Source organism: Caretta caretta, chromosome 11, assembly GCF_965140235.1.
Source record: "Caretta caretta isolate rCarCar2 chromosome 11, rCarCar1.hap1, whole genome shotgun sequence".
Taxonomy (NCBI): domain Eukaryota; kingdom Metazoa; phylum Chordata; order Testudines; family Cheloniidae; genus Caretta; species Caretta caretta.
Window position 1 is genome coordinate 34,010,624 of NC_134216.1, and position 23,127 is coordinate 34,033,750.

Sequence of the window (23,127 nt, forward strand, 5' to 3'; positions counted from 1 at the left end):
TCACCAGCCTGAGCTCCCAATAGATATGACAAGCTTAGTGGCCAGGTTACCTTGAGCTAGAAGTTGTGCAGGTGGACAGGAGTCAGATTATGTGTAACACATAATTATGTGTAAGGTTGTTCCTGGACCTGAAGTAACAAGGCACAGACCACCAGCTCAAAGGAGACATGAAAGCATGGGGGAGGATTCTGCTATGAGCATCTTACAGGCACGGCCACAGCTTGTCACCTCACAAACTCTCCCCAGCAGGTGGAACTGAGGCCTCTGAACCTGAAGGAGCAGCAACAGCCAGAAGGCAGAGAGGGAGCATACAGTGGCACTGGCTCAGCCTACCTACCCAGAAGACCAGAGCTTGTTGCATTGGCGCCTGAGGAAAAAAGGAGTCTTTGCTCCTGCTTGTTCTGCTCCTAGGGTGACCAGTTGTCCCAACGTTATTGGGATCACACTGATATTAGAGGCTTTGTCTTATATATGCAACTCTACCCCCTACCTCCAAAAAAAAAATCCTGATCTTTCACACTTGCTATCTGGTCATCCTGCCCTCTCTCCCTGGGGGAAGAAGCTTGTTCCTCAGTCTTAGAAATGGCCTGGTCTTGTCCCTGCCCAGCTGTGAGGGGCTGGGCCTGGGAATGCTCTGTGGTTCCAGACAGAGCAGAGCCTGTTACCTTCAGTGGGGGGGGGGGGCGTGATGGACCAGGCCCCTCACCCATACATTGCTGCTAGGCCTGCGGCAGGCACCCCCCTAAGCTGCAAACACTTGGGCTTGCTGAGCTGATCCCGTCCAACAACCCCCCTCATTCCCTCCCTGCCCCTTGCCTCTGCTTGTGAGTCCCCCACAGCGCCGGCCGGTAGGAGAGACCCGCTCTGCAGCCGGAGGATGGAAGTGGCTTTAAGCTCTCCTGCCCCACGCAGGTCGCGAGCTCGGGGCAATGGGGAAAGCCCCCGCCTCCCTGATGCCCAGGAAGACAGGAGAGGATGCCCCGCGCACGCTGTTCCACCTGGATTATCCACGGAACCTTCAGCACTCCCCGCCTAACAGGTGGGGTGACTTGGGCCTGTTACACTGTGAAAATCGCGCCTGTCAACGTGGGTGTCTAGCTCTTCCCTAGTTTAATGAAATCGTTATTTGGGATCTCCCCTCCTCCACGCCCTAAATCTTTTCTCTGACAGGAGCTCTAGCAACACTTAAATTTATTTCTATGAATCGAGCTAACTGCTTCTGGCAAATCTATTACAAAAGATATCTCCCTCCTAGCCCTGCCTGTGTGATTCAGTCACTGAAAGAAAACACACGTCAAGTGGAAGGGAAGCTGGAGCGAGACGGAGAGATGGATGCCTTGTGCCATGCTTTTCTGATAATCTCCCGCATTACAGCACACAGATCAAATATTTATTTACTGAAGACTCAGTAAACATGACTGCAAATACATTAGGGCACTTCAGCTGTACAGCTTATAATTATTTCAAAAGGTAAAAGAGATGATACATTGTTCCTGTGTACATATGCTGCCTGAACGGAGTTTTATGGGTGTTTTATTTTTCCAACGCGGCAGTTACCTTTGGGGGGAGGGAGTTAGACTGAGAGGATGGGGGAGCATATCTTATAAAGGATGGCGTCCCGTTATTGTTCACTTCATAGTAGGCGGGAAAGCCAAATTCTGGAACTTCTACGGGGAGATAAGGCCTCCTCCAGCAAGTGGTTTGTACGCTCTGCACATTGAAATCGTTACATTCAGAGTGAATGCTGACACCTGGGCTCATTCTGAACCCAAAAGTCCCCAGCATCTTATCTCTTTCCTTCTTCACAAAAAGGGGAAAAATTAGGAAATCGCAGGTCTTTGATTTTTTCTTTCTTTCTATGCGTAGTCACAAAGCTCGAAAGGTCACACGGTAATGAGCACTCATAGCAAACACAGTATTCCCCCTCCCCCATTGTATCCCACAATAAAATCATCTCCTTCAATTTGCCATGATCGTCGCGACCAGGAGCCAGGTGATTATCCTAATTAATGTCTATCTAATTAAATTACTGTCAGCGGTTAACCAATGGCAGGAGCCGTTTCATCCGCTCCACAAGCAAGCAAGATCAAAAGTGAGTCTTTCCTTATTGCTGCATAGTGTCAATTGGCCAATCTCTTCTCCCAGGGAGAAAAAAAAAAAAGTAAATCAAACGTTGGGGAAGCATTTGGTGGGAGAAGTGCCTTCTGCCTCGGGAGGGTCCCAGGATGTCTAGTTGATGTTAAGAGGAGCCCTTTAGAACCCGAGACTGAAGGGTGAGTATATCGGTGCTTGAGCTATGCAGCTGGAGCATTGTCTTTCTCCCTCTGTCATGCTCTCCAAGAAATTTCTCAATGTGAGCAGCAGTTACCCACATGCAGGCGGATCTGAGCTTGCCTTGCATGATCATCCCATTATCTCGACCGCTGACAACCTGGAGAGAAGTTCACCTCTGAAAAAAATTACCAGGGGGATGACGAATCAGTCAGATACAGACAATTTTCCTGACTCCAAGGACACACCAGGGGACGTCCAGAGAAATAAACTCTCTCCCGTCTTGGACGGGGTCTCGGAGCTTCGTCACAGTTTCGATGGATCTGCTGCAGATCGCTATCTGCTCTCTCAGTCAAGCCAACCCCAGTCCGCTGCCGCTGCTCCTAGTGCCATGTTCCCTTACCCCAGCCAGCATGGACCCGCGCACCCAGCCTTTTCCATCGCCAGTCCAAGCCGCTACATGGCTCACCATCCTGTGATCACCAATGGAGCTTACAACAGCCTCCTGTCCAACTCTTCTCCCCAAGGTTACCCAACGGCGGGCTACCCTTATCCCCAGCAGTACGGCCATTCCTACCAAGGGGCGCCTTTCTACCAGTTCTCCTCCACCCAGCCGGGGCTGGTGCCCGGCAAAGCTCAGGTCTACCTGTGCAACAGGCCACTCTGGCTGAAATTTCACCGGCACCAGACAGAGATGATCATCACCAAACAAGGGAGGTAAGCGGCACTTGCGGCTGCTGCACGGAGCGACTGGACATTAGGTGGTGGGGTTGGGACTCCAAACTCTTCCTTACGGAGGCTTTTGAGGGGGGCGATCTGCGCTTAGTGTTCGGGGTGACTGACAATGCAACCCGCAAAGTCCGGCGTGAAAATGGGGAGCTGGACGGGTAGGTCACAGGGGGCGCCTGGGTGGCAGCTGCTAGGGTGGCTCGTGATATGCTAGTACAAGGTGCCTAGAGATAGGGTGCAGGTCCCTACCTGGCCAGCAGTCCCTCCGGAGAGGGCCCCCAATGCTGCTCCCTCCTCCTTTTGAACTCATCCCCTCTTCATACAGCCCTTTAAGGTCCCCCCTTTGTTATTTATCACGAAACTGGTTGGTTTTGTGTGTGTGTGTTTTCTTTTAACAGGCGCATGTTTCCTTTTCTAAGTTTTAATATTTCTGGTCTCGATCCCACGGCTCATTACAATATTTTTGTGGATGTAATTCTGGCCGATCCCAACCATTGGAGATTTCAAGGAGGCAAATGGGTTCCTTGCGGCAAGGCGGACACCAATGTACAAGGCAAGTTCTTCCAATTAACACTTTTCCCGACACATATTTAGGTGAGAGTAGTTAATTAAAGCCTTTGTGGACTGGCTCAGGCGGCTTCTTAAACGAGAATGGGCCAATGATGCTTTTAAAAAAAAATAAAAAGAGGGAGGGGGAGTGAAGGGTGTTCAGAAAATGCTATTTTAATCCTCCCCGGTTAAAACGAAGGAAGCATCGCCGGTAACGCTCTGCTAAGTTTAATGCGATTCACAGGACCCCTGTGTGTGCTGCTACAGTGGCAAGAAAGGGTGTGTGTGTAAGAATCGTGGTGTGTTTATTTGTTTCTTTAGGAAACCGAGTGTACATGCACCCCGATTCCCCCAACACAGGAGCCCACTGGATGCGTCAGGAAATCTCTTTTGGGAAATTAAAACTTACAAACAATAAAGGAGCATCGAACAACAACGGGCAGGTCAGTGAACCTCACACACGCTCTTATTTGTTGCTTCCAATAAAATCCTGAAAATTCAGATCAGATCCCTGTTTTCTTAAACAAATCATACTGCTAGGGTAAAACGTGTTAATTTCTATTCCTAACGAGTTGGAATTGTACAGGACTTCTGAGAAAGGGGGAAAAAATAATCCTGCACAACCCAGCAACAAAACCCAGACCCTGATCAGAGTTGGGTTATGTATGGGGGGAGAGGGGGAAGAGCATTCTGAAGTGGAGTGAATCTGTAGCTATCCCGCTAAAAGGGAGCGATGACTAGGTGGTGTCTTAGGGGTGCATTTCTCCTTCTCTGTTGAGTATAATCCTCTCTTGACAGCTCGGCCACGGCTTTTTATTCAAGCGCTTTAATACCAGCAAATATCCGTCTTTTTCTCCCTCTCCTCGCTCCAATTTAGCGTTTCTGCCCCTTTGTCCCCCTCCCTTTTCTCTGCCTGACAGATGGTGGTCTTGCAGTCCTTACACAAGTACCAGCCCCGTCTGCATGTGGTGGAAGTGAACGAAGACGGGACGGAGGATACTAACCAGCCGGGCAGAGTGCAGACGTTCACTTTCCCGGAGACTCAGTTCATAGCCGTCACCGCCTATCAGAACACCGATGTAAAGAGCTTGGCGCTGTATTTCCCGCGCGGCCATCCTCACCCTCAACCGGCCAGCAGCGCTTTAGAGCTTCCGAGGCCGGCTCGTGGGGCTCCGTGTAGGTGCCCGGGGAGAGAGAAGCGGATACACGCCGTGCAGAGTGCTGGCGCGCGCGTGTGTCTGCGGCCAAGGGGTGATTGAATCCAGCCGGCACCGTTGTATTCCCCCGCCCGGCAGGATCCGGGCGGGCTGGACCTCGGTGTATATATTTGACGTTGCAATTCTGTACCCTTTGCTAAAACCGTCACGAATTGTGAGCCCCAAATCCGCAACACGAGCAAATGTGTGGATCAGATTTCTGTTTCTTTGCATTTGCCCTGGTTAGTCTCACGAGCACACACAAGTCTGGCGTGGGGTCTACAGAGTGAATATTTCATAGGGGCGCAATAACCATCAGTTTCAACAGTGAACATCTTCTTAGGAGGCCAAGCGGAAACCCGATTGGCATTTATTATATTAAAACTAGAGTATAATATTGGTCAATAGCTGTTATGTTCCCATTGAAAAACACACATTTAATCTGAGGTGATTTTTAAGCAAGTCTGCAAAGAGCCACTGATGCTGCTGACTGTGTTGGGGGTGATGGTACATTTTAATCAGAATAAAATCCTGTTAATGTAGAGACAGATATTTTTTGCTCTCACTTTTAAATGGCATGCATTAAAATAAAAGTCGGTGTATTCCGTTTTCGATTGCTAAACCAAGCATAGATGCAATAATCTCTTAAAATGTTATATAAAAACACTTGAAATATTCATTTCTTATCCTAAATTTTAACTTTAATTGTGAATAATTACTTTTCAGAATAGACTGTCAAAATTATTTCACATTTTTATCAGTAATTGCAAGACCCAACAAATTTCCTCTAATTAAAACCTTTATAAATACGCTAAGCTTAGTTTTTATATTTTGAATAGCGGCAATTTGAGCAACTAATGAAAAAAAGATCGAACAGCTGTGCTTTAACAATGCGTCTCCTGTCCGTTGTCATGCTTTCATTATGTATAGGTACGAGAAAATACTCATTGATCCTCTATTTTCCTTCCCAGATTACACAGTTGAAAATAGATCACAACCCTTTTGCAAAAGGCTTTCGAGACAATTATGACACGTAAGTAAATGGTATTTTTATTATCCATTTTATCGGATGCGCCCACATAGGCCGGTAGAGACTCTATTTGGTTTAGTATTTGGGGTTGTATTAAAAATCTCTTTAATTATTTAAACATTGAAATATTCAGTATTGAACTTTAAAAAAAGAAAAGAAAAAAAAGTTCTCCCAGAGAAGAGAAAGCAAATGCAGGCTCCTAAACTCGGGACTGGGTTTCGGGTGACTGAATAGAAATGAAATTCAATTGTCTCCCTTATTTTTCATGGAAAACTCTTGGTTTCCGCATTAATTTGTACGCCTGGGTTAGTAAGAGGCAAATCTTCTGTGCCGAAGAGATAGCTGGAAGAGGCTGGCTAGCACATTCAATACAACCTTGTGCAGTTTGGGGACAGATGCTCTTCTCACCCCCTCTGCCTGCATCTGAGGCTGCGTGTGACTTTGGCAGTTGTGATGTTCTTTCTGGCATATGACTTTGTACCCATTTTCAAGTTCCAGTTTATTCAAGCTGTGTATGTAGGCTATGAAATAAGGACCTCTTGAATGGGAGTTAAATTACTGAATATAAATGACTCTTTAAATCATCCTGGACACTATACAGAGAGTTTTAAAGAAAATTTCTTCTGTTTCTCACTCTGGTTTTCATTTTGGCGTTTTTGCCGTTCCTATATACCTAATCTCTATAAATAGGAAATGTCTTCGTGGAAGGCAAATATACGTAGGGTTCATTATGCTTTTATCCAAGATCATTGGCCATACATACTGGTCTAATCTTTGACCGATGGTATGTTTGTGATACGGATTCAAACTTGGCTTTAGAGGTTTGCCCCATGCTCCTTTTCCCGCATTCAGTGGAACAGCCCAACATCTTAATGAGACAATGTACACTGGTCAATGGCCCCTGTAAGGAAGGTTTGGAATAGGTAGAAAGAGCACCCAAGCTAAGGTGCTATTTCTGAGTACTTCTGATTCCTTTTATCCCCAACACAGTGGAGATGGAGCACAAACAAAAATGAGACTAATGACATCTCACGCCCATCTCCTATTGCTGTGCCTGTAAAGCAATAAAATCAACAAACTGCTCTAGCATTGGAGTCTGGAAGGGAGAATCATCTAGAAAATGAGTGAGAAGTGCCCCTAACCCAGTGCTGCTCGGAAACCTGGTGAGAGGTGGGGAACTCAGACATAATGGGAAAGCCCACGGGTTTTTGCTCACCTAATTTTGCCTGAGCTCCTATTCAGTTGGAACAGAGTGGGCTGCTGACCACCTGCCAGGATTGGGCTCTGTGTTTAAGGGGAATATTTTTATTTTTTCCTTCTGAGTAAGAGAAACATATATTTGTTTTAAGGAAATGGGAACAGCCCCCCACATAAAGCCTTTTCCGGATCCCATTGAAGTCAGTAGGAGATTTGCCACGAAGTAAGCCCCACATTGACTAAAACACTTAAGTATGTGCTTAATTTTAAGCAGTTGCGTAAATATATCCCTATTCAGCAAATCAGTTAAACCCCATTGAAATAATGGGATTAAGCACACACTTAAAGCTAGGCATGTGCTTAAATGCTTTTCTAAATCAGGGCCTAAAACTGGGATCAAGCTCCTAGAGTGATCACTCTGCTTAAATTTAAAGTAGCTGGCTGTTAAATATTACACACATTTATTCTTATTTGAAAAATATAATTGTAGCTGGTTCACTCCCCTTCCCAAAAATGCAATGGAATGTGCAGCAAGTGATCAGAGGGAAAATACAGGGGTTCTGGTGATTTTGGTAAAAGCCGCAAAGGAGAAGTTAAGGAGTATTTGAGCATACAAAATAGGTCATTGGTGCAGTGCAGAGACGACATGGTCTGTGTAACTTAAATAGGACTTTTCTATATATAGGGTAGACTAACAATGAAAAACCTTCTGGACTTCTCCAACCACAACATGTCTCTGCTTTCTTTTCTTTTAAATTATAAACTTCACACGTATGTCTCTTTAAAAAGAGCTTAAATGCTGTCTAGCACATCGCATTTGTTTAAGGGCCAACTGTGTTCTGGATAAGTAATTTCAGGAGGCGTGGAGGGTTAATTAAAGCACAGTTTTAGCCTGAATGAAATGCACACACTAACTATTCATCCATTAAGGGTTTTATAAACACAAATTGCAGCCCAAGATTGAAAGCTTATATATAGGTTATCTTGGAAAAAATTGGGCTCATCTGCTTTTAAAATTCCTTCAGTAGGTGTCTGAAGATTAGCTGAAATTAAATTCAATAACATCTTGATCGTTGGTTTGTGACTCTGAACAGTAAGTGTCAAACCGCAGAGATAATTTTTCAGTCTGCCATTCACGCTGTTTGCTACAAATGGACCAGGTTACCTGTTGCGCGTATTGTGGGCTTGGTCAATTTTCCACAATGCAGAATTTCCCAAGGTACCATGAAAGATAGTAGGATGTTAGCTGACTTGTGGATTTTAAATAAATAAAAACAAGAAACTTCAGCCTTTAAATTACGACCCTACTAAATATATACAGAGCAAACTCTTTTTCAGTTTGTGCTCGCCTATTTTTTTTTAAACATTTAAAACGTTAGATCCACTTTGCGGGTGGTGTGTGTAAAATAATCTGATTTTTTAAAAACGTTTCTGGCCTCCGATAGCCTCCCCAGTATTTAATGTAAAGATGAACCAGAACTGTAGGGATATCTGCCTGGTTTGTTTCAGGTTGTCATGTCAATCTGGTCAACTGGTTTCTTTAAATCACGGAATGGCCCCGCTTCTGCACCTGTGCTAAACTCTTGTGGTTCTGCGTAATGCATTTTCGGGGTATTTCTGTTAAGTCTCTCCGCTCCGGGCACAGCAGCTCCTTACCGAGCAGTTCTGAAACGGGGCTCTCTTGCCAGGGAGTATGCACTGGGTGAAATCCTGGCCCCACTGAAGTCAATGACAAAACTCCCGTTGGCTCCAGCGGACCCAGGGATCCATGCAGGGTGTCTGCCTGCCTGCACCCTGCTCTGGCTCAGGACACCCAGAACTCTGCCCTTCTCTTTGGCAGGATCTACACGGGCTGCGACATGGACCGGCTCACGCCTTCCCCCAATGACTCTCCCCGCTCGCAGATCGTGCCTGGGGCACGCTACGCCATGGCGGGCTCCTTCCTGCAGGACCAGTTCGTGAGTAACTACGCCAAGTCCCGCTTCCACCCCGGCGCCGGCGCTGGCCCGGGACCAGGCAGTGACCGCAGCGTGCCCCACACCAACGGGCTGCTCTCTCCACAGCAAGCCGAGGACCCCGGGGCCCCGTCTCCGCAGCGCTGGTTTGTCACCCCGGCCAACAACCGCTTAGATTTCGCGGCCTCCGCTTACGACACGGCCACTGACTTTGCGGGCAATGCCGCCACCCTGCTGTCCTATGCAGCGGCCGGGGTCAAGGCGCTGCCCCTGCAGGCTGCTGGTTGCACGGGGCGGCCGCTGGGCTACTACACTGACCCTTCGGGATGGGGGGCGCGCAGCCCCCCGCAGTACTGCGGCAAATCCAGCTCCATGCTCTCCTGCTGGCCCAACAGCGCAGCCGCTACCCGGATGGCCACCAGCAACCCTTACCTAGGGGAGGAGGCGGACAGCCTGGTCACCGAAAGATCCCCCTTGCCGGGCGCTGAGGACTCCAAGCCCAAAGACTTGTCTGACTCCAGCTGGATCGAGACCCCCTCGTCCATTAAATCCATCGATTCCACCGATTCTGGGATTTACGAGCAGGCCAAGAGGAGGCGGATCTCGCCCTCTGACACCCCGGTGTCAGAGAGCTCCTCTCCCCTCAAGAGCGAAGTGCTGACCCAAAGGGACTGTGAAAAGAACTGCGCCAAGGACATCGGCTACTATGGCTTCTACTCCCACAGCTAGACTCTGCCCCGTCCCTTTGCTTCGCTTTGTAGTCGGGCTCACGCCGCCACGATCTCCAGTGAATACAACAGTCCTTTTGCACAACAACTTCTCCGCAGTTAGCGCACTGATCCCAACTTTAGCTGTATCTTTTTATTCCCCCCGTGAAAGAGTTTTAGCTGTAATCCTCGCTCCCTGATTCCCTTTCTGAAGTGTAAAGAAACCCTCCAACCCCTTTAGGAGATCTTGACTTTCTTTGGCACCCGGTGCTGGCGCTGATATGGGAAAGCAGCAATTCCTGCCGTTGAATCTCCCTCTAATTCTCCTAACCCCATCGATGAGCAGGATGTTTGACTCTTAAAACCATACAGCGCTTCCTTCCTTTCCCATGGATGGATAGTTGGGGATGTTAGTAAGTTTAGTAGAACAAAGCCTGTGAAACGCCTGTACATAGTGTTTAATTTATTGTAACGAATGACTATACCTTTTTGTTCCCATTGTGGAGTCCCAAAACTAGATCATGTTTAACTTTCTCGATTTCTCCTCTCCCAACCCCCAAAGTTCACTCTCTGTTCTAAATGCCTCTGGAAACACAAAATGTCCAATAGAAATAGCACTGAATAATGGGTTTCACACTTCCTTGCGATCCCTCGCATGGCATAAATTACTCTGTGCCCTAAACTGACACAGCTGAGGAGTATCTGTGCTTGCCCCTCAAAAGAATAGCGATCGATCCGGTTGGAAAGTCGATTAAGTAGCGGGACGCCTTCAAACAGCGAAGTAACCGCATCTGTAATTTTTTTTTCTTGAAGAGGAGTAGCTCGACAGCAACGTTATTTTTGCCCTATTTGTTCCTCCCACCCTTCCAAGTGCCAAATCCATTACTGGCCTGTGCAGGTGCCAAATATGCTGACAAACAGTTTCCAAATTTCATTGCAGTTTCTCCCCCTTTATTTATATTTCTGTAAATCGTTGTAATGAATAACCTACAAACGATATAGACGACTGAATTGTTGGTAATCATAGTGTAGTCCAGTGAAGATGAGTTGTGAGTTGTATATTTTACTGCATTTAGTTTTGGAATTGACTTTCATAAAGTAGATAACTGAATCTAACTTTCTGGGGGATACAATAAGTATTGCGAGTAAGAGTGATCTCTCCTCTACGTCTCTTACTACTTTGAGAAGGAGCATTCATAACCCCCAAGCTCTCCCCCGTGGAAGTAGAATAGTAAGTCTTTGAATTCTGAGTAGCAAATCTATACAATTAAAGCATTTTTATATAAAAAAAAAATCAAGTGAAATATGCATCAGGCAAAATAGTCAGCCAAAATTCCAGCCGACGGGGAAATTTTTCCTAATAGAAATTCAGGGTCATAAACGTGTGTATATTTTTGGCTCCTCTGTAAATCTAATGTTGTGATTTTTATATTTGTTCTGTTATGTGTGTGGAACTGAATGATTTATACAAGTGCAAGCTCCATTGAGATGTTTTGTTTTTTGCCCGTTTGTATTGTCTGTGTATAACAAGTAAAATAAACCTGGCAAAACGTTAACGTGGTGTTTGAAAGCAGTTTACGTTTTACAAAGATGCAGTTGAAATTATCTAACTGGCCTAGGGGGAAGAAATCCAGTGGATACTAATGGCAGCTCACTTTTCATGGGTTTCGAGTGATAGATTAAAAACATGCGGTCATTCCATTGTTTTCCTGTCCTATAGTGTTGTGTAGTTCCAGGTTTGCATTTCTGCTTTCCCAGGGGGACAGAGAGGAAGTGGGAGAGGAATGCTTTCTTCTTACCTGTCGCCTGACCAATGTATTGAGGTCTGCACTAGGAAAAGGGAGAGAGGGTTGAAGTCTCCTCAGAGTTGGGAGGTTTATACTTAAACAATTCTCTACACGTAAAAAGCATTTTGCGAAACGCAGCCTTGTCTTACGTTTGTGTGCGGAGTAGGGGCTGAGCGCTTACAGGACAGAAGCTGTGGCTATAGCAATGGTTTGACATAGTGTACCCTGAGGTGAGGTTATTGGAAATGCGAGCCCAGGCTATGCCACTCGCTTTAAAGGCTGAGTTCGTTAGCATTGGCTTGAGCTTTGGAACAGGACGCCAGACGCATTTCTGAGCCTGCATTGTGTGCTGGGTTAGGCTTCCATCCCCTCTCTTTGCCCATTTTCTGGTGGCGATGGGAGTTGGGGACTAAGCAGCTTCGTATCCTCTGGTGTTTTTTGTGCGGCGTGTGGGCTGTGTGAGCTCCACGCCGGGGTGGTTCCCTCCGTGGAGATCGGAGGGGCTGCACCCTGAAGAGCAAACGTAAACATGTCCCCCCTTTCATCACAGCGAGAACGAGCATCTTTGTAGCCCAGGGACGGTGCCGAAAAGCTTTTCCTGCTTGCTCCAGGTAGCTGCATCTCATTGCTCAGTGATGCTGGTGTGCAAAACCAATGCACGTCGGATGAAAAGGTGCTTTCTTTAGCCACCTTTATAAGCGCTACGTCTCTGTCCCAGTGGCTTAAATGTTGTGGAAGGGTGAAAATAAAAGTTTGAGGAAATGCAGAGAGAAATCGAAAATAATATATAGAGACCCAGACACAGCATCACCCGGAGGCTGTTGACTGTACCACTAGTCACCACTAGGCGGCTCTGTGCTGAGCCTTATTTTGTCTACCACAAATGACAGTATTTTTTCCTGTTTTTATATTAAGAAAAAGGGACTTTAAACAACACTAGTGGTTCCAAATGGCAGGTTATTGTACCCCTGGCGTGTACTCTGTGCTCCAAATGCCACCTCTCGGTGAGCTCCCTGTGTACTGCATGGGGTTCTCGGTGTCATAAACTCCAGCTGCAGACCGGTGCCAGTCGGAGGCAGCTGTCCGACTGCACAGAAACACGACCTGGTTGCCACACAACTTCTTGGGGATGGCTGTCCATGCACGGGGTCTGCTGGCCTCTCTGGTCAGTGGCAGCGGGGAACGAGCCCCGAGTACAGCGGTCACTGTCCGGAGGAGATAAAACGTGCACGGCAGAGTCCGACCCCAGGGCCAGGTGCCGCTTGTTAGACTCCGGGCGTGTCTTGGAAGCCCTGCGGAGGGGCGGTGTTAGCAGGGACCGTTCCGCGAGGGAGGTCGCTTTCTCTGCCGCACGGACGGAGTCAGCGCGAGGGAACTCCGCGCCCATTTGCCTCTAGTCAGCCAGCGAACTTCCACCGCCCTTCCCGAGGAAGGTTTTCAAAAGCTGCGGGTCAGACGTGTGGCGCCGCATGGCCAATGAGTGTGGAAGCGCGGGAGGGCTGGAGAGGGGTAGGCAGCGGCTGCGTATCTACACGTCCCAGCCCCGCTGCGCCGGGGAGGCAATCTAGGCAACGTGAGTAGAGCAGGTAGAAAAACTTGGACTTTAATTACTGCCAGCAAAGGGCTCTCAATTCTCAAGGTCAACCGGCTCTGATGTGTGGTTTAATGGGACCTCCTTTCCCTAGAGCTGGTGCTGTAGCTGGGAAGAGAATAGAAGCGGGAAACTGGGATGACTCGCGCTACTGGCTGGCTTTTGCTGTTGAAGTGTTGCCATCCCACAGACAGACCTGAGGCAACGGAGTGGTTTAATTTCTTTTAATCTCTCACTGACTTTGGCTGTGAGGTGAATGTTCAGGCATGCATTAGTTCCCTATACCCCGTTTTCAGTCTCCACTTGACTATCCAGTCCAGCGGCTCTGCTAACTGAAACCTGAAATCCAGCCATTGATCTTCACGTGGGAAGAGTTCAGAGTCTGGAGAGTTTTATAAAAAGCAGATCTATTAAAGCCAGAGCTGGGGGAGAACAGCCTATGCTTTTCTAAAGATTAACCCAGCCTCTTGGATTCAAGGCAAGCGCGGCACAAACTTGTGAGAAGCAGAATTGTAACCCAGTGGCTGAACTCTAGCACAGGACTTCAATAGGATTGTTTTGATAGATTCTGCCTTAAACCTCCAATCTCAGCCTTATTTCAAAGCGTGAGGATGCGTTTAAAATTTTTTTAAAAAATTGTGCCTAAAAGCAGCAATCTGGAGAACTTTCCGGAGGAGCAGACAGCCCTCATACACAAGTCCCCCACCCGACCCCAAGGCGCTCTCCCTCTAATGCTAAATGCCGAGGGGCACGAGTCTCCCCCGTGCCGTCTGCGTCCGAACGGGCAGGGTTGCTAAAGCAGGTGCACGCAGCCGGGCATGCTTGGAAGCGCCTGATTCGCGTGCACACACGTTTGCTCACGAAATCAGGTGTTTCTTATGCTCGTCGTCAGCAGGGTGCCTATCGGGGCACTTGCATGCACTAATGCCAGATTTCCGGTCATGACCCAGACCTTCCTTTGAAAATCTGCCCAGAATTTACAATGGGGTAACCACCAAAACATTTCGCAAGAATGCGGTCTTTGCCCCGCCTCACCCCAAGTGACTATGTTACTATAGGGAATGGTGGCATTTTATGTCCTCCCCTCTCCCTCCCCCCCCACGTACAGACACAGCAACAACACGGCTATATTTTTAACGGTACTGTCGGAAATAATTCCAGGTATTGCCCATCAGCCAAACCAGTTATTACATTTGGTTAATTTTTCACGTAATTGTCCCACTGCCGCACTAAACAAAAACGAATTAAAAACATAACCGGATTTTATTACGCAATAAGAATGTTGAAGTTCACACTCGGAGGTAAAACCCCTGATCTCCTTTTTGCTTAACCAGAAATATAAAATGGATCTTCTGTCTAAAAAAATATAGACAGTAATTTTGTACACAGCACCAGCTCGCTTCTCGGAATGATTTGAGGGACATAAACATGTTCGGATTATCTAGTGGGTTACTGAGTAAGTGAATAACGTCTGGGGATTGATCTACATCTTGGATTAGAGAGTTTGCATAAACAGGCTTTACTGTACATAACTGGTTAATACTGTAATTCCACAATTATTTCTACAGGAGACTTGAGATCAAAAGGTCCACTGAAGTAGAAAAGGCTTACTACGTTCCCTAGGTAGGTAAAACAATATTTTAAGTAATATTATAGATGTGTGTATAATATATATAATCAAGCATAGGCTAACTGACATTAAATATTTGTATTCACCTTGAAATATCAAGTATACAGTTTTTGACCTAGTGTATGTAGATGATGTACTTGCTGTGTTTTTCGGTTTATCTGAAACAAAACCCCTTGCTTGAATTTATTAGACCAGCAACTAATTGCACGAATTTTACATGAAGTTTGATTTGTGTTAATATTCCAGGCATGGCAAGAGGGGTTTTATTTTAATTCTCCTGTATAATAATAATAATAAATGAAGTTGCTCTCCTTTCGCTTTATCAAATTACGGACCAAAACTTCATGAGAAATAGATAATACAGAAGAAGTAGAATGAAATATAGAAGACTATGTAAAATTCTTTTACTGGTAATATTTCCTGTATTCACTAATATTTCACGTTAATACCGCATCAAATACAAGACAATGATTTACACTGTAGCAGATTCTGCAAAATTATGCTATGCATATTTGATGACATATTGCATATTTTAAACAGGGCTTTTAATTACTGGTTGAAATGTTTGCTTAAGTTATTTTTGAATGCTAGAGGAGAGAGGCTTGTGGATAATGTGAGTAACAGAATAGTGATATGGATGGTAGGACTTTGACTTATGGTATGAGGAAACAGATGGATGACGAGGTTGGTAAGAGGTAAAAGATGTCTTTGGCAACTTTTTAAGTTTCTCTGGCCATTTCAGTCTAGTGAATCATGCAAGGGTATGTTCATAACCAAATTCATGCCTCTTCGTTGTTTGCTGAAGTTGTCCTGATCCTTGTCATAAATCCATTGTTACCTTCTTTAGTCACCACTTGATCGTAGACTGAAAGGTCCTTAGAAGATACAAATCTTGTATTACCTGTCCAAAAAGAACAGTGTAAACTCATGGAGCTAGAAGAACAGATTGGGATAATAGGTGTAACGTGGAACTTGTTCCTCTTAATTTTCTCTGACTGGACTTCATTCCCTCCACGGGGACCCCGGGGACCAATGATTCCCATCCCCCAAATTGGCAACCTGAGTTTGAATAAGTCTGAGGATGAGACCTCACTGGGATAACCTTCATTATAGCGTCGCGCAATAGCGAGGCTAAAATTATGGTTAAGAAAAGCCTTTCATTCTCCCTTCGAACTGTCAGATGCTTTTACATTTCCCTCCCCCCCCCCCAAATTACAAGCTGGCATTTCTTTTGTTTGTTATTGGCCCAAAAGTGGTTATTTTGGGCAAGTTTTCTCAAATTATGTTTGACTTTTTGAATGATCAGGGTATGGGGAAAAATCAGAGAATGTATGGAGAAAAGGAGAAGAGATTTTGCATGAAGATTTTTGTGTGTGCTCTGTTGACACAAACTTTCATTTTAAAAGATGAAACTCGTTATAAACGTGGTCTCCAAAGTGGAATGTGTGACTTTCTAAGGGTATAAAAAATGGTTAAGGAATAAAGCTGCTGTAAACAGATGGAAAATAGGAGACTGCATGTATTCAGTACCCCATTCTGTTAAGCTATCTAAATATATACATATATCTAGACAGCCACACATTAAAATAAATGTACTTGCATTGATTTCAATGATCACAATGTGTATTTATTTGAATGTATGATGACATATGATAATACATTAACAAAATTCACTGGTTATATCAGTGTACAATCAGCTGAAATAGCTTGTCTAGAGCTTTATTTTGTATAGGTAATATTTCCCATTGCACACAGTTAAAACATCCACATATATAATATGGATTATATTTATAATAAAGCAATGTACTATCATTGGAATAGCAGTCTGATTTTTTTTCACCTCCATGTAAAATCTTAACTATAATATCACATTAACATGCAATTATTTCTTAATATTGAAATAAGAAATAATCAGTGGCTATTTTTAAGCATAATGACAATCTCAGTGGCAGAGCTAATACAGGGGTGGCCTCTGGGTGTACATGTGGACGCTTTTCAACATATTTCACTGACAAAAGGAGGTTTATGATACATATTTTCACCCAGGGCTGGAAAGTGAGCCTGACCTACACGCACCTGGCAGCAGTGGTTCCTGATCCGCAGGACTCGGTACATGAGATTGCATGGTGCTGTGACCCTGTGTGCTATGTCACATGCCATTCATTCAAATTTGGCCTGGTCAACTCTCCATATGACAGAGGGGGTGGCAGGGTCAAACCTGAATGGTCCTGCAACCCTGGGCACCACGTCACAACACCCAGAGAGGGGAGCCAGGTCCAGCCCTAGGGCACATGAGTGCTGGGTGGACTTGCTCTGAAAGCCGTATCCAATGATCCATTTCCCCCTGGTTGCAAAACTTGGCTCCATCACTGGGCAGTCACATGCCTAAGTGTTGTCAGGATCAGGGCCTCTTTAAATAATACTAAGATTCATGTATATTTAACTAACTGACCAATTAGGAATGCATTTTTATTGGCTTTTATTGTTATGGTTTAGTGGAAACACAGCATTGTTGAGCTACTGCAGTGTCATATGAGCTCCCATTGTATAATAAATAATATTGGAATACTTGGGATTTTTTTCTATAATTACGTATCAAAACATGACATGATGTAACAGCCCTCATATAAATAGTCATAATTTAATTTTTATGGGCCATGCTACGGCATTCATTGTTAAGCAGGATTCTCCACTGAAATAAATTTACTCCCAGGTCACTGCTCTGCCTTTTGGCTATCCATGTTTCAGAGTAACAGCCGTGTTAGTCTGTATTGGCAAAAAGAAAAGGAGTACTTGTGGCACCTTAGAGACCAACCAATTTATTTGAGCATAAGCTTTCGTGAGCTACAGCTCACTTCCTCGGATGCATACTGTGGAAAGTGTAGAAGATCTTTTTATATACACACAAAGCATGAAAAAATACCTCCTCCCACCCCACTCTCCTGCTGGTAATAGCTTATCTAAAGTGATCACCCTCCTTACAATGTGTATGATAATCAAGCTGGGCCATTTCCAGCACAAATCCAGGTTTTGGTGAGAAAACCTGGATTTGTGCTGGAAATGGCCCAGCTTGATTATCATACACATTGTAAGGAGGGTGATCACTTTAGATAAGCTATTACCAGCAGGAGAGTGGGGTGGGAGGAGGTATTTTTTCATGCTTTGTGTGTATATAAAAAGATCTTCTACACTTTCCACAGTATGCATCCGAGGAAGTGAGCTGTAGCTCACGAAAGCTTATGCTCAAATAAATTGGTTAGTCTCTAAGGTGCCACAAGTACTCCTTTTTCTTTTTGGCTATCCATGGAACCGGAGAACCAGCCATGGGACTGGAAGGATAGCAGAGCAATACAATATTAAAAGCCACCCCCACCAATGTGCCTCAACTATGTTTTGAGATGAAAGGGTACTTTGGCTTCATGGCTCAGCTCTTCAGAAGTATTTAGGTACCTAATTCCCATTGAGATGAGGATCTGAGCCCATGTCTGTTCAATACAAGGCTGCCAGTATGTATCCCTGTTTGGGTGGTGACATCTGCCTACTTGGAACTGAACTGAACCCATCAACTTATTATAAGGGCTGCTGTCAGGTTGTAAGCACTTTAAAACAAAACATTTCTTTCTGTGGAAATATCTGCTGAAGGGGAAAAGTTACTTGGTGGAGAATGGGTAAAATATAGGACTTTTCAGGGCCCCATCTTCTATGTACCCCCTTCTAGAATGCTGGGGAAAGGAATTTTGTTATGTGAACTGCGGATCAGTGAGAAATTCAGGTCTAGTCTCTGCATACTGCTTACGGACCTTCCATCGGGCTACCAAAGCTCCCCTTCCTACTGGCATTGGTTTCCCCAGTGCAGCTGCAGACTACAACCTCCCACCACATTGGGTTTGATCTGTGATGGTGAAGACTCACCGTCAGTAATTCAAATGACAATTTGCCTTATAGGCGCAGTTCCTCTTCCAGCAGGGAATAAAGTGGCTGTCTCCCATTTCCATGCCCTGACCATTGTAATAAAATAATTAAAGCATGTAGTTTCGCACATAGGCATTGCCTTCACCTTTGCAGGACCTCCCTTCTAGTACTGTGGCTCACTTTCTAACACATTTGCTTTCTTCTCTGTTTCATATGGGCAGGAGAGCATTTGATCCACTGTCACTACCAATTTGGAGCACTTTCACACCACTGACCTGGAGGTATATGGATCTGTTTCCTATTATCAATCCCCTGAACTCTCCAGCTGTCGAAAGCCTTTATGCATTAGTGATGAGGTTAAAATTTTAAAAGTGCTGAAGTAATTAAGGGACCTATTTTCCATTTTCAAAAGTGACTTAGGCACTTAGACACCTAAATCTCATTGAAAGTCAATGGGACTTATGCTCCGAAATCACTTCAGTGCTTTTGAAATTTTTTCCCATGAACTTGTTACTGAACACCGATTTTAGATAATAAAAAATCAGTATTTGTTCCAGAGTTTTGAAAATACTAGGGCCAAATCTTTAGATGGTGTAAATTGCTGTCATTCCACTGACTTCAATGGAGCAGCATCGATTTATATCAGCTGAGGATCCTGCCTTTTGCTTTGGACACTGTCTGCAGTAGGTACAGTTGGTTTGAAGGGACAAACTCAACTTAAAAAAAATCCTATGGTGTAAACTATTAGTTTTATTATGTTTACTAATAACATCTTAGTCAATGTATTTCTTACTTTTTTACTTTTGCATTTATCTAATTTTAAGACAATCAAAATTAATGTAGTTTTAATTTTGTTTATGGTCAGTTTTACTTTCTGGTTCTCATGGTTGCAATGTTTGGCTTACAAACACTAAAGGACTTTTAAAAAAGTTCTAATTCTTTTTTTAAACATTTAAACAAAGAGGCTGTTGGTATTAGGTTTTCCAAGAGCTTGCATTTACAAAGTTGAATTTTTAGGCCAAATTTACTTAGACATCACAGAAATATAGGGCAGGAAAGGACCTCCCTAGGTCATCTAGTCCAGTCCCTTGCACTGAGGTAGGACTAAGTATTATCAGACCATCCCTGACAGGTTTTTGTCGAACCTGTTCTTAAAAACCTCCAGTGACAGAGATTCCACAACTTCCCTAGGTCATTTTGTTCACCACTCACATCCTCACTGGGGCCGGAAGGCTCACTGTGAACAGTTGTGTCTGTGTATCTCCGAAGAGCTCCTTCCTGCTGAGATAAAAAAGCTTCCTTTGCTTTCTTTCTTTTTCTGAATGCTACCCCAGAGGGGTGTTTTCTTTCACTCATGACTGCTGTTCTGTACCAGCTATCGTTGCTCTCAACACTCAGTTGAAGGGGACAAATAAGCAGGCTGGTAGCAGGTCCTGAGTGAGGGAAGATATCAGCATCTTAAGGTCCTAACTGGCTCCTACTACTTCAGTTGACTGCCTGTTCTCCTCAAGTGGGTTCAGGGAAGCAGCAGGAAATAGAAGCTCCCTGAGAAGCTGGTGTTAATCAGTCCAGGCTCCTGGGGGCGTGAGAGAGGTACATAAGAGGCTCCTCCTCCTCTCTGTCCCTGCAGCTCCTGCTGCTTTCTGTTATTCTCTCTCACCTTTTCTCCTGCCTGCCTGTTATGTGTCTTGTGCCCTCCTTCCTCCAGCACAGCACTCCACCATATCTGTGCATCTAGAGCAGAGAGAATACATATGCACCAGCAGCAGACACAATTTTCTACACTCTGGGTCCAAGTGGCACAGCCCCTCCCCCCCACAGTCTGGCACCCGAGGCGGCTGCCTCAGTTCGCCTCATGGTAAGGCCAGCCCTGATCGGCATAGACGGGTTACAGGAGAGACTTTACAGCAGTGCAGCGGTATAGCTGTACTGCTGTAAAATCTGTAGTGTACTCATAGTCTTAGACTTGCTTCCCATGGGATTTTACCTACCAATACTTTGAGTTTGTTAAAGTCTGCCTTCTGTAAATCCATTGTCTTTATTCTGCTGTTTTCCCTCCTACTATTCCTTAGAATCATGAACTTTCACCCAAGCTGCCTTCTACCTTGAAATTCTCAACTAGTTCCTCCCTATTTTTCAAAATCAAATCTAGAACAGCGCCTCTCCCCTAGTCACTTTCTCCACCTTCTATAGTAAAAAGTTGTCTCCAAAGCTTTCCAAGAATTTATTGGATGATCCATGCCCTGTTGTATTATTTTCCCAACAGATGTCTGGGTAGTTGAAGTCCCCCATCACCACCAAGTCCTGTGGTTTGAGTTTGGATGATTTTGTTAGTTGTTTAAAAAAAGGTCTCATCTCCTTCCTGGTTAGATGGTCTATAGTAGAACCCGACCATGACATCACCCTTGGTTTTTGCCCCTTTTATCCTCACCCAGAGATTTTCAACAGGTCTGCCTCCCACTTCTATCTCAACGTTCCTTTTAATATTTCTAAAACTTACAAAGGCAGAATGTAAAGAAATTTTGCATAATCTTATGACCTATTTTTTGCTTCTGTAAATCTTTTATTCACTTTTCTGATTAAAATAATTTTTAGTGTTTCATATGACATAAACATACAGTATACAATCCTACAACTGAGACATACAATATTTGCACTTAAATTTAGATGTATTCCTAATTTTTAAATCTTCAATTATCATACTTAATAGAGGAGTTTTATAGATAGTCTTTCTATTTTTGGACTTTGTGTTACATAGGCTCAGAAGGTTAATTTTGAAGAGCGAAAGCTGTAATGTTAGCTTTTTTACCTTTACATGTCTCATATAAGTTTAATTCAATTTACTTCCATACAATTCCCTTTTAAAATTTTAATTTTATCTCAATCACTCTGTTCAATGAATAGGATTCTCATTTGATATTTTTCTTTTAATTACAAATCAATTACATTTTGTATGTAGAGGTAAATCTGAACAAGAAGTGTGTGAAGCATAGAAAGGACCAAAGAGTGAGAAATTAAATAACTTACAGTAGATTGTTCATATTAATGTTTATCACCAAACAAAAGAAATCCTGTTTATAAGTTTTCTCCATGAAGCTGTGTGAATTTGCACTTGTTTTGTAAGACATAAACAATTATTTACAGTCTAAATATAATTGATCAATGCCAGGTGGTCCAATGTAGACTTCCATTAGCAACAAACATGCACTGATTTTACACTTAGGCTGTTTAAAAATAATTGTCCTACTAGGTTTTATTCTGACCATTTAAATAGATCTTTGGAGTGTAATGCTCCAATCCTGCAAAGATTTACACACACATGCTTAACTTTACGCATTGTGAATAGTTCCAGTAGGAATGTATACAACACATAAAGTTATGCATGTGGATATGTGATTTGCTCAGTAACCTGTCCTCTGCTATAATTAAAATGTAGTCTACATTAAGGATCACATTCCCCCTTCACAGAGGGCCAGCAGAATGTTTAAACTCTATGACTAAGTCTTACGTGAGATACAATTAATGCTTATTTTGATACCAAGGCCGCAAAATAAATATTAAGCGGGACTGAAGTGGTGCATATGTTCTGCTGTGCCCTGCAGTGGTCATCGGCAGTGGGGATTAAATAGGGGACCTCTAAATTAGAGCTGGCAGTTTTGAAAAACTGAAAGGAAAAAATCAGTTCAGGTTAACCTGAAACTGAAATTTTCAGTGAATTGAAAAGTCAGAAAAAACTCATTTTGGATTGAACAAAATGATTCATTTAGTTTCCAGGCATTTTTAACCATTTTAAAAAGGAAATTTGGAAATGAAGGGCTACATTGACAAGGGGCCCTCCTCCATGGTTTTGTGAAACTAGCCTGAAACATTGTAATGTTTCATTTTGACTATATTGAGATGAACTGTTTCAACATTTCAGAATTTTTTTTGATGATGAAACAATTTTCTGAAATCGACACAAATTTGCAAAATGTTTTGATTGTCCCAAATCTGCATTTTTTTTGGCTAAAAAAGTTTGCTCAGATCTACTCTGGTTCTTAAACCATGAGTCCTTACTACCTGAGGTAAAAGACCTAGGCTCTGGTAGCCAAAGCTGTAGCAAGCTCATTTACCCCACCTACCACTAGAGAGGATTAAAGTACCACAATGAGTGGGTTATATGCTGGCCTTTGTGCTAGCTCTCTGCACAGGGGGAATTTTGCCCAAAGTCTTTAAGATGAGTTTAGGTTAGGAACGCTTTGGGTCAAATTCTGCTTGAGTATACAAATTTTATTGACTTCACTGGGTACCACACCTCAACATTTGATGGCAAAATCTTGTCTCATGGCTACTGCTTTTTGAAATAGCTATGGCATAAAAAGGTAACCAAATATCTAAGCATCTATTTGTCTTCTATTTTTGTTATTGGCTGATGTCATTGGTGTGCTAGCTTTACCTCTACAACCTCCTCCATTTTTTTGAACCATTCATCTACAGTTGGCCTATTTTTTCCCCCAGTGATCAGTAGCCAAGCAGTTACTAACGGATGAGAGATTAATTCTTCATTTCCTTTTGTGTGGCTATATCCACCAGG

At 44.1% G+C, this 23,127-nt stretch overlaps 2 protein-coding genes across 2 annotated transcripts in view; both read left to right on the forward strand.

Annotated features, from left to right (window-relative positions):
- Nucleotides 1-1,276: 1,276 nt before the first annotated feature.
- TBR1 (T-box brain transcription factor 1) lies at nt 1,277-11,190 on the forward strand. Its single transcript, XM_048869230.2, has 6 exons — nt 1,277-2,988; nt 3,399-3,553; nt 3,871-3,992; nt 4,470-4,628; nt 5,717-5,778; nt 8,813-11,190. The coding sequence occupies exons 1-6, from the start codon at nt 2,297-2,299 to the stop codon at nt 9,654-9,656; spliced, it is 2,034 nt and encodes a 677-aa protein (XP_048725187.1). The 5' UTR covers nt 1,277-2,296; the 3' UTR covers nt 9,657-11,190.
- A 3,426-nt stretch (nt 11,191-14,616) lies between these two features.
- Nucleotides 14,617-23,127, forward strand: part of SLC4A10 (solute carrier family 4 member 10) — a 360,367-nt gene continuing 351,856 nt past the window's right edge. Inside the window, exon 1 of the mRNA XM_048869228.2 lies at nt 14,617-14,635. The gene's annotated coding sequence lies outside the window, so the exon portion shown is untranslated. The remainder of the gene's footprint in view (nt 14,636-23,127) is intronic.